The sequence below is a fragment of the Scyliorhinus canicula genome, chromosome 5 (genome assembly GCF_902713615.1).
Source record: "Scyliorhinus canicula chromosome 5, sScyCan1.1, whole genome shotgun sequence".
NCBI classification, from domain to species: domain Eukaryota; kingdom Metazoa; phylum Chordata; class Chondrichthyes; order Carcharhiniformes; family Scyliorhinidae; genus Scyliorhinus; species Scyliorhinus canicula.
Window position 1 is genome coordinate 123,598,215 of NC_052150.1, and position 12,331 is coordinate 123,610,545.

Genomic DNA, 12,331 nt, shown 5'->3' on the forward strand with positions numbered 1-12,331 from the left:
AATAGACAGCAATGGTTGGTCACATGCAGTTTTTATGAATGATCAGTTACTTTCCTTGTGCTATTCAGTTCGCAGCCTCCACCCCACTAGAAGGGCACACAGGAGCTGTGTGTGCTGTAACTGCTGTTTATGAACCTGTTGACTTGAATGAACATCCAAAATTGCTGATCGCTTCAGCAGCAGCAGACTCCTCTGTCAAAATTTGGACTAAACAAGGTTTTGTAGGTAAGGTATTAATTTTACTGTATATGTTTATGGAAAATGAAAATATGATGGGTGAATTAAAATGAGAACACAATGGAAAATTTTCATTCCACTAAATGTCTTTGTTATTGCTATATAACAATCACAGTCAGATACCCTGTAACTATTGTCCTCATTCTTGCCCCAGGTGGAAATAGCTGCCACGTTGTATACATTTTAAAATTAGTAATTTTCTCTCAACTCCATGCATCAGAAAAGATGGCAAACACATGAACTCTTGATTTTCAGCCAAATTAAGCTATATGAGTGAGTCCACCTGGGATGTAATGGAGCAAGAATAAACGTGGAGATTAGCAATCGGCGTGTGCTTTGGGTGACTGGATGGTCAAGAATATGCAGGTTTTTCATTGTAACATCATTTTGTCATTGAATTTCAATGCTATTCTAGCTTTTATACTGGCAGTACTATTTCTTTGTTTTATTCATATAAATTGTGGTTTCACATTGTGCTTTTGAATGCAACACTATTTAAACAGACAGTCTGGAAGTTTAATGCTTGTTTTATTTTGACCCTAATTCTTTACTTGGTGATGTTTGGTCAGCTCAGTGACTGGAGACCTTATGGCAGTGGGTTTTAGGCTATCCATTTTTGATTTCACCTACAAATTTGGGCATGTAGTCTCCTTATGGAATCTCTTTGGATTTGCATTATTTCAAGGAAGCTGGAGACAAAGAAGTTAACACAAATTTGGTAAAGGCACACTGTGTTTGACTACCTTGATCAAGTTTTGTGATGGAACAGGCAGCTAATGAGTCTTGTGTGTTTGATGTGTATGATGAGTTTCAGAGGAGTTTGACTATGTTTTTTTCAATTATGGGATATGGGTGTCGCTGGCTAAAGCAGCATTTATTGCCCATCCCTAGTTACCCTTCAGAATGTGGTGGTGAATTGCCTTCTTGAACTGCTGCAGTGCCTGGGGTATAGGTACACCCACAGTGCTGTTAGGGAGGAAGATCCAGATTATAACCCGCGACAATGAAGGAATGGGGATATATTTTCAAGTCAGGGTGGTGAGTGACTTGGAGGGGACTCTCCAGGTGGTGATGTTCCCAGGTATCGGCTGCTCTTGACCTAGATGGTCGTGGGTTTGGAATTAAAAGTCATAATGACCATGAAACCATTGTCGATTGTTGTAAAAACCTATCTCGTTCCCTAATGTCCTTTGGGAATAGAAACCTGCCATCCTTACTTGGCCTACATGTGACTCCAGACCCACAGCAATGTGGTTGATTCTGAAAATGTCCACTAAAATGGCCGAGCAAGACACTCAGTTGTATTTAACCGCCACAGAAACACAAAAAAGGAATGAAACCTGGACGGACCACCCGGCATCGTGCCAGGCACCTGGAAACAACAGTGTAAACCCAGCCCTGTCAACCCTGCAAAGTACTCCTTATTAACATCTGGGGGCTTGTTCCAAAGTTGAGAGAGCTGCTCACAGCAGCCTGACCTATGTCCCAGGCACCATTATCACCATTCCTGTGTATGTCCTGTCAATGGCAGGACAGACCCAGCAGAGGTGGCAGTGGCACAGTGGGATACAGTCAGATGGGAATTGCCCTGGGAGTTGTCAACATTGATTCTGGACCCCATGAAGTCTCATGGTTTCGGGTTAAACATGGGCAAGGAAGCCTCTTGCTGATCACCACGTACCAGCCACCATCAGCGGATGAATTAGTACTCCTCCATGTTGAACAGCACTTAGAGGATGCACTGAGGGTGGCAAGGGTGCAGAATATGCTCTGGGTGGGGGACTTCAATGTCCATCACCAAGAGTGGCTCGGTAGTACCAGCACAAACCGAGCTGGCCGGGTCCTAAAGGTCATAGCTGCTAGACTGGACTGCAGCAGGTGGTGGGGGAACCAACAAGAGGGAAAAACATACTTGACCTCATCCTCACCAATCTGCCTGCTGCAGACGCATCTGTCCATGACAGTATCGGTAGAAGTGACCATCGCACAGTTCTTGTGGAGATGAAGATACATCTTCACATTGAGGATACCCTCCATCGTGGTTGTGTGGCACTATCACTGTGCGAAATGGAGTAGACTTTGAACAGATCTAGCAACTGAAGACTGGGAATCTATGAGGCGCTGTGGGTCATAATCAGCAGCAGAATTGTATTCAAACACAATCTGCAACCTCATGGCCCGGCATAGCCCTGACTTTACCATTACCACCAATCCAGGCGATCACCCTGGTTCAATGAAGAGTGCAAGGGAGCATGCCAGGAGCAACATCAGGCATACCGAAAAATGAGGTGTCAAGCTGGTGAAGCTACAATGTGTGCCAAACAGCCCAAGAAGAAGAAGGATGGTAGTACCATGAAACATGCCCCCCGGGAAGTAAGGAGACAAAGTCAGCTGCATGCCACAATCTTGGATTGCAGATAAACTCCTCAAAAACGGAGAACTACCAATGGACGTCAAGATAATTTCCTTAAACTTTTTGACGAAGGCTCATTCCAGACTGCTGCAGAGTACATCAGTCCTTCTGCAGTACACAAATATTTCAGTTAAGTGACTGACAGTATAGTGGGCAACTTCATTAATTTGCTGTGAATAATTAATAATGGCACACAGGGGCGCTATTTTGTTTTGAATGAACAAAGTCCATTGGTATCAATATTGCACTCGTGTCTGAATGATCTGAATCAATCAACCTGTTTGTTTGTGAAATGCCAGGGCTTTCACTCCTTCCGTTGCAATCTGTTTATGTTCACTTGTCCATATGAAGTCCACATTCCAAGGATGAGGTGTTATGCCTTTGCTTTAAGACAGTCCGCAGTCTTCCTGATAACTTCACATGCCCTCACAAATATGCCTGTACCTACAAAATGTCATTGCCTACAGAACTGCTAATTGTCATCCGATGATATTCTATTCAATACCATAACAAGAGCATTCTCTGCATGCAGCATAGCTTTAGTCTAAATACATTTTGTTGCCTTAAATCGGGGTGGGCAAAATACGGCCCGCGGGCTGCATGCAGCCCGACAAAGGTTTTTATGCGGCCCGCCAATGAGGTGCCCGGAATCATAACCGGCATTTTTGAAAAGCCGCCGGGGAAAAGCCGCTGAAGTAAATGCGCTTATTCAATAAGCCTTATTATTGTTTGTAACCTGGACTCCTATTGGTCGCACACCCAACTAAACCGACCAATAAGGCAGCCCCACTCATCCACCCCACTACGCGCGTTTTTATCGTTGACTCGGCTAGGCTGTGCTTCTGTCAGTGTTAAGGATCAGCACAAGCAACTTGACACCTGATTTCAACAAACTGGTAAATGACTGCAGTCAGATGCATCATTCTCATTGACATTGTTCTGTTACTTACTGAGTTACTTTGTTTTTCAAATAAATGTGCTTTTTTTTCTTTAAAGACCTTTTATTTTGGCTATTTAAAATATTAATTATTTTACTTAATATACTATGCGGCCCTTTAAAATTGTGAATTTCTGAATGTGGCCCTTGCACGGAAAAGTTTGCCCACCCCTGCCTTAAATGATCTGCGTATAGAATTGTTCATCACAATGTTTTCCTGATATGCTGTGAAACTGGATTTCATGCTGATTTAATCTTGCCACCTAGAGGCGGGCATATTTAAGCTGAATAGCTGTTCAGCGACTGTGAAATGCTCTTGATGTGCTCCTTGACCTCCGTCTGACTCTGCCTGTTCGCTGTCACATTTACCTTTATTGAATGGTGGCAGGAAGGTCCTGATGTACCTTCAGAAACAGCATTGCCATACTTGTTCCTGTTCCATGCATTCCCCTGTAATTGGGCAGTGTCCACCCACTGCTCTGTGTGCCAGCAATCACAGAACAGAGATTGCTGAAATTGCAAAGATTGAGTCAGTGACTTGGCCATCTGATTATTGAGCCTGTCCAAGGTGCAAAGGAGAACCATCTATTATATGTTGGAACCTAAGACCACTTTTTCAATAGTTTGAACATCAACAAGGAATGCAGCAACTTGACTTGAGGCCTCTGCAATGGGGAGATGGTGGGGCAGATGGACTGTGTTGATTGGAGTTGCCATGTTCCCCACAGTGGTTTATTATTCATTTACGGGATGTGGGAGTTGCTGGCTACACGAGCATTTTTTTGTCCATTCCTAGTTTCCCTTCAAAAGGTTGTGGTGAGCTGCCTTCTTGAACTGCTGAAGCCCCTGAGGTGTACGTACACCCACAGTGCTGTACGGAGGGAATTCCAGGATTTTGGCTCAGCGCTGTGAACAAACGGCGATATATTTCCAAGTTAGGATCAGGAGTGGCTTGGAGGGGAACCGTCAAGATCTGGTGTTCCCAAGTGTCTGCTGCTGTTGTCCTTCTAGATGGTAATGGTTGTGGATTTGAAAGGTGCTCGCTGGGAAACCTTGGTGAGTTCCTGCAGTGCATCTTGTAGATGGTACGCATGGCTGCCACTGTTTGTCAGTGGTGGACGGAGTGAATGTTTGTGGAAGGGGTAGCAATCAAGTGGGCTGCTTGTCCTGAATTGTGTCAAGCTTCTTGAGTGTTATTGGAGCTGCACTGATCTAAGCAAATGGAGAGTATTCAATTACATTTCTGGCTTGTGCCTTTTAGATGATGGACAGGCTTTGGGAAGACAGGAGGTGAGTTACTCATCGCAGGACTCCTAGCCTTTGACCTGCACTGGTAGCCACAGTATTAATATAGCTAGTCTAACAATGGTAACCCACATCATGTTGATAGTGGCGAATTCAGTGATGGCAATGCCTTTGAATGTCGAGGGACAATGATTTGATCCTCTTTTGTGGAGATAGTTATCGCCTGGCACTTGTGTGACGTGAATTATTTGCATTGTCAGCCCAAGCCTGGATATTGTCCAGGTCTTGCTGCATTTGGATATGGACTCCTTCATTGTCTGAAGAGTCGGGAATGGTTTTGAACATTGTGCAATCACCAATGATCAGCTCCACTTCCTGATATTATGATGGAAAGAAGGTCATTGATGAAGCCGAGGTTGGGCCGAGGACACTACCCTGTGGAACTCCTGCAGTGATGTCCTGGAGCTAAGATAGTTTACCTCCAACCACCACATCCATCTTCTTTTGTGCCAGGTATGACTCCAACCATTGGAGAGTTTTTCCCTAATTCCCATTGACTCCAGTTTTGTTAGGGTTGTTTGATGCTATACTCGGTCAAATGCTGCCTTGATGTCAAGGGCAGTCACTCTCACATTTCCTCTGGCATTCAGCACTTTTGTCCATGTTTGAACCAAGGCTGTACTTGGGTCAGGAGCTGAGTGACCCTGGTGGAACCCAAACTGGTCGTCCGTGAGCAGGTTATTGCTAAGCTAGTGCCGCTTGATAGCACTGCTGCTGACCTCTTCCATCACTTTGCTGATGATCAACAGTAGATTGATGGGGTGGTAATTGACCAGGTTGGATTTTTCCTGTTTCCTATGTACAGGACATATGTACAGCACATTACTGGGTAGATGCCAGTGTTGTAGCTGGACGCCGGACTGTATTACGATCCTGGACCAGACGTCAACAGTTGCTAGGATACCGGACAGAAGCCCCAATATTTTATTTAACTTGTAAGACTGAGGAAAGGATACTTTGCTCCAGGAGTGTTTCCACACACAAATAGGGATATATGGGGCTGGGTTCCCAGTTTGGGAGACTATGTTCTCTTGCCGGAGATGAATTGTAACCAGTTTTCGATCCCCCTGAGACCGCAAACCGGCAAGCAATTCAGTAATCCTTGCCATGCACATTTATGCATTGCATGGAATACGAGGGATTTCCCCCCCCCCCCCCCCCCCCCCCCCCTCTCTTCCGCCACAAGGCACAGCAGCCCTCCACCGCTGGATTGTCTTGTTGCCCCCCCCGGAATAGGAGACCCTTGGAATAGGAGACCCCCCCAACTCCTAGCGACCTCTGGAAGGTGAACCCCCCCCACCCCAGGGACACCTGGAATATTGTGCCCCCTCCCTGCAGAAAAGAGACCCCTGTCTGGAAGCTAGAGAGTAATCCAGACAGGAGCAGTGAGAAGAATTATAGCTGTAACACCTACTTTGAAGTCCACGGGTCCATTCCTGAAAGGAGAACAGTTGTGACTTGCGTCAGGTTCGCACTGATCCATTAGCTGCAAGCCATTCATAGCTTTCGAGTAGTATTCTGTGATTGACAGCTTCTACAAATCATATGCAGCTTTGACTCATTCATCTCACTTCGTGGTTCAGTGGCCTAAATGGTCAAACCCCAATGTTTACTAACATTGTCCACAACAAAGAGAGGTAAGTGCATTCCAAGCACTGAGTGCATCCCAATGACTCAAGCATGTGATTGCACTGACTCCAATGACTTAAGCATGTGATTGCAGTGCACTTGCCTCGCTTCGATGTGGTCAAAGTTTGTAAACATTAGTGTTGCATCATTTAGGCCACTGAACCATGAGTTACCCACTTGTGGTAGAGCCCACAATTGATCCGCGTCCACATGATTCCCGGCTGCGGGGACTGGAGAATCAAGCAGGGCTGGAGCATAGGGTGCCAGCTCCACTAAATGGATGCAAATGGGTAGTTAAGGCGATGCTTTAATTATCCCTTTTGTAGCCACAAAGTTTGGCTGTCTTTCAAACCAGAATTTTAAGAAGCTTTACTATAACAGACACATATTAACCCCGGCTTTTAACCATGACTGCACCAACTACATATAATACAAAATATCTGAAATTCCTACATTCATCACAACTGGAACAGCTTGGCTAAGGGAGTGGCAAGTTCTGGAGCACAAGTCTTTAGTACTATTGGCAAAGTTTTGTCAGGGCCCACAGCCTTTGCAGTATTCAGTACCTTCAGTAGTTTCTTGATATCATGGGGACTAAATCGAATTGGCTGAAAACTGACATTGTGATTCTGGGGACCGCTGGTGGAGGGCGAGATGAATCATCCACTCGGTGCTTCTGGCTGAAGCTTGCAGTAAATGTCTCAGCCTTATATTTTGCACTCATGCGCTTGACTGCCCATCATTGAGGATGGGGATATTTGCAGTGTTTTGATTAAAATCAACATGGTGATGAAATGGGTGGTAACTCTACCGTGCTGTCCATCATCTGTTGAACTTTGCTAGCCATGGTTTGCAATGACTACAATGATTTTTAGTGGTCAATTGGCATCCTTTTAAATTAAAATCTATGGCCATCAGTGGATGACAGATTATTTCTGAACAGCCGTCTTGATTTTATTTCTCTCTCTGCCATCACCAACTGCTGCTGTTTGTTGTAGGGGTTCTGAATTCACTCGTGAGAGGATTTCCTGGGGGTTGCCAAATCAGACTGTACTTCACAGCAAATTGTGTCCAACTGAAGTGCCCCATAAGTGCCACTGAAGAACTGTAAAATCTGTCACTGAGGCAAGATGACAAGTGCATCAGCAGATGGCAGCCTTCATGGCCGAAGTTTTAACAGGTCTGCCTTAAAAAGTTGCAGGACTGCCATCGGTATTCCTGTTGGCCAACCACGTTTGTTCTAACATCTTTGGGTGTCCTTTGACCCAGGCTAATTTAACTGACCCTTCCCAGATTGTGGGTCTGCAGATTTTTTAATTTTGCGGGAGGGGCCACATAGCAATTCTAGGCTTTCCAATGAACAACTCCGGAGAAGGGGGGCAGAGGCATCAGGCTCGAGCTCTGGAGCCACTGTACGGAATGTGGGAGCTGGCATGGGGTGGGGGTCAGGGGGCAGAAACACGCAATGGGAAATCATTAACTAACATAATTCCAGATTCCACTCAGTGCAGCATCCTTCTTCAGAAATACACTTGGTTAAACATCTCCTACTAGGACTTTAATCTCTGAACATTATTTTTGACTTTTGTTCTTTTTTCTCCTTTTACTAATAACTGCATTTTTGGTTTATCATTTCCTGTTTCTCCATTCGGACTTGGTCACTGCGAGTATTTTGACGCTCTTGTTAAAGATTTCCCACCTTTCACTGAGTGTTGGTTTAATTGTTTCTCTGCTTCTCGGTTAATCATGTCTTCCTTTTTCAGATCTGGGGCGAAATTCTCCGACCCCCAGCAGGGTCGGAGAATCGCCTAGGGCCGCTGAAAATCCGGCCCCCGCCGTGGCAGAGATTCTCCGCCACCCGGGAAGTGGCGGCGGCGGGAATCACACCACTCCGATCGGCAAGGCCCTGCGGCGATTCTCCGGCCCGGATGGGCCGAAGTCCCGCTGCTGGGAAGCCTCTCCCGTCGCCGAGGTTTGAACCACCTCTGGTGGCGGCGGGGTCGGCGGCGCGAGCGGGCCCCCGGGGTCCTTGGGGGGGGGGGCGGGGGCGATCAGACCCCGGGGGGGCGGGGGCGATCAGACCCCGGGGGGTGCCCCCACGGTGGCCAGGCCCGCGATCGGTGCCCCCCGCTCAGACTCCGGGCCAGTTCCCTGGGTGCACTCTTTCTCTTCCGCGGCCGCCATGGCCTCCGCCATGGCGGAAGCGGAAGAGAAACCCACATCGTGCATGCACTGACCGGCGAAAGCCTTTCAGCCAGCCACGCTGCCGGGAGCACCAGTTTTTTGCGCCAGTCTTCTGGTGCCAACCGCTCCGGCGCGGGGCTAGCCCCCAAAGGGGGGGGAGAATTCCCCCCCTTTGGGGAGGCCCGACCCCGGAGTGGTTGGCGCCACTCCCCTACGCCGGGACCCCTCCGTCACGCCGGGAAGGGGAGAATCCCGCCCCTACTCTCTACATGCGACCATTGACTTTATGTCTGTTTGCTTTTGTCGATATCTTCCCCATCTTGACAGAATTGTTACTCAGCACCAGCTTGAAATTAAGAAAGAATAATAATATTGTCACAAGTATGAAGTTACTGTGAAAAGCCCCTAGTTGCCACATTCCGACGCCTGTTCGGGTAAGCTGGTGTGGGAATTGAACCCGTGCTGCTGGCTTTGTTCTGCATTACAAACCAGGTGTCTAGCCCGCTGAGCTAAACCAGCCCTGTAAAACAATGAGCTGGATTTTACGATCAGTAGCAAAACCACAGCAGTCGTTACTGACCTGGAAGAAAGCTACCTTCAAACACCGAGCATCTCTTTCCTTTTACCGACGTCAGTTTGAATCTGACAAGTCAAGGGGACCGCCAGGCATCCAGCAGCAGTTATATTGTTAAGAAGGATAAGCAGCAAATGCATTGAAATATTCTCATAGACAGCAAGTTAGCAAGTATAAATTACTGAACCCTGTCACTTTTATTTTGCTTCGTGGAAAATATAAAGGGGACAAATGCATCAGATTAAAGGAGTGCTTAAAATAGCATAAACAATCTTGTAACCAGGGTATTGCTTGCAGACTGCAGTGTTCACCAAAGCAATCAGTCACTGCGTTCCCAGTGTAGAGGAAATTTCATCAGAGGCAGTGAATGCTAAAGGCTAAATTCGAAGAAGTACAAGTAAATGAAAATTTGGCTGCAGTAATGTGTCAGTGCTGTTGTTATGGATCAGGTTCAGTAATGATGAAAAGTCATTGCCTTGAAACATCTGCTTCTTGCTCCACAAATATTGCCTGAACTATGAATATTTCCAGCGATGCTTGTTTTAGTTCATATTTCAACATCTGCATTATTTTCCTTTTTTTCTTTGAAATGATGGTCGTTTGGGCTGTTTTGGACTGTTATTCTTCAGAGTTCAATTCCTCACAGGTTTCCTGATTTGTTTTGACCTTCAGTTTTTTCAAATCACATTTTAATTGATTATCAATTAATGGTAGCTGGTGATCTGTACAGCCAAGAGCACTTCATGAATACAAAATTCCCAGTTGGTCTCCAGCTCCGACTACTCAAGTGTGCCCAGTTAATGTTGCTTTTAAAGCTTTTGCTAGCTCCATTGAATTGAATTTTCTGTTCATTTTTTAAACCTTGACATGGCTGCTAATCAAGAGGGCAATTTGGAGACCCTCTCCTAAGCTATTGTCTTTCCAGATTGTCTAATAAGATTGTTCGTTGTAGCAACTTGCAGTGAATTTGTTTGGTAAGTTTGAAAAATCAATCACTTTTCCCCCAAATATCGTCTGTGACCTCTACTAAACAACTCAGTAGCGTAACTGAGATGAATGCTAACTTGTAATTTTACAAGTACGATTTAGTCCCATAACTAATAGCATTTTGTCTGAAATCTGACTTACAAATTTTACAGAAATCCAAATTTTGAATGCAGGTTATAACCAATTTTCAAGATTGAAACAGTTGAAGGAACCAAAAATAGTGTAAAAATAATGCACTTTCCTGAGGTACAATGATTAATATACGTGGGTTATTTTTAGAACAGAGTACGCTAGGAAACCATGTTGTTCACTGTGTTGCAGCACTTCCATTTTATTCTGACCAAAATCTTCCGCCCTCGATCGTGGCTGGGATTTTCCTGTGCTGCTGAAAGTGAATGGTGTTCTGGCTTTCGGGTGAGACTGGAGAATCCCGCCCAAAATAAAAAACAATAGAATAATCAGAAGTGAGGAATGCTTCTTGTTAACTCTGAGCTAGATATGCCAGAATATTGAGTTTCTTGTGATACAGTTTAATTAATTTTTAAAAATAGGTTAAATAGCTGGATGATAATTGCACCAGAGTGAAAACTTCTTATTGTTCCCATTTGTTTGTTTATAAGCTTGGGCAGTTTGGAAAATTATTAATGTATCATAATCTATAAATGGTTACCTTTTACAATAATCTATAAATGATTAACTTGCACCATTCATTCAGTTTGCACATGGTCGACTGCCTTTACATGTTTGTACAGCATTTGTTTTGTGTTCCCTTTTTCTATCAAGTGTTTCAATTCTCAAAATGCCAAACTAAACTTCAAAATCTGTTTATGGCTAGGTGAATGTGTACAAACCTTGCCATTCGGAAATGGTTTTATGATGGATGTTGCGTTAGCCAGATTGCCAGGTAGTGATGGTAAGTGCTGACAAATTGGAATTTTAGTTGTTCTTCTATAGATTGCTAGTAGAACCCCCATGGCATTCCTTATGTTGATTTAGAGGATACATTATGAAGGAGTGTTGGTTTTATGTAAAAAAAAACAATAGTTACATTATACTAAGTGCAATTACGAAAATGTTAATGAGACACAAGAGGATTTTTAAAAGGAGGAGGGGACACGAGGATTTTTAAAAGGAGGAAGGGACAAAAGACTACAATAAACTGGGCCTTAATTTGAAAAATATAGGAGTGTTAAGTAATTTGATGAGTTGTGGAAAAAATAGAACGGGATTTTTAAATAGATTGTGAAAAATAGAGATTATTTGGGTGTTTTAAAAAGGTGTGGGTAAAGAGAATTTTCTCACAAAAGTCTAAAGTCAAAAGTTGGGAAGGGAAAACAGGGTAAGGTGGATGTTTTTTTTAAAACTCAGGCGCTGCTGTTGTGATTATTACCACTGCCCCCCAGTTGTGGCTCATGAAACATTTTTTTGCTCAGTTATCTGTAGATCTGTCATGACCAAATAGAATTGGGTCTGTGTGTGTAGACGATATATGCTGCCCATCATCTTCCCTGTGTGTCTTCTAGGATCCTGCATTGCCCCGAAGCTTCACCTGCAAACTGTAGTCACTGTAGTCACTGATAAAATGGTTTCAAAAATATAGAAGTGCCTAAAATACAAGTGGCCCTTGCAGTTTGAGAAACTAAGTGCCAGTTTATTGATGGGAGATGACAGGATTGAGCAGAACTGAGTAAGAAATGTTGAGCAGCAGATACAGACTCAACAATAAATTGTCACAATGGGAGTGGTACAGAGGGAGTGAGAATGAGGCTAGATATGCTGGAGCCAATATGGTAATGGTGCAGCTGATTGCTCAGGGAGCTGGAGACTTGTACATATTGGGAGAAGGAAAAACGTGGAGAGAAATTTAAAAAAGCTTGAACAATTGTGGGCTGGACAAAAGGACAAATTCCTGCACTAAGGAAACAAATCAAAGGATGAGAGGCTTGATAACAGGCAAATAGCAACATTACGTGGGGATTTTTATAGTACATGTTTGCATAGAAATTTAACCACTTAAATGTTGAGCTAAAATATTACTGAAAACTCGTTACAAAGGAAGAGGAAA

General features: G+C 44.4%; 1 protein-coding gene across 1 annotated transcript in view; it reads left to right on the forward strand.

Annotated features, from left to right (window-relative positions):
* elp2 (elongator acetyltransferase complex subunit 2) overlaps nucleotides 1–12,331 on the forward strand; it is a 176,915-nt gene that overhangs the window by 23,493 nt on the left and 141,091 nt on the right. Inside the window, exons 4-5 of the mRNA XM_038797582.1 lie at nucleotides 69–225; nucleotides 11,102–11,179. Of these exons, the coding sequence (XP_038653510.1) occupies nucleotides 69–225; nucleotides 11,102–11,179 (235 nt within the window). The remainder of the gene's footprint in view (nucleotides 1–68; nucleotides 226–11,101; nucleotides 11,180–12,331) is intronic.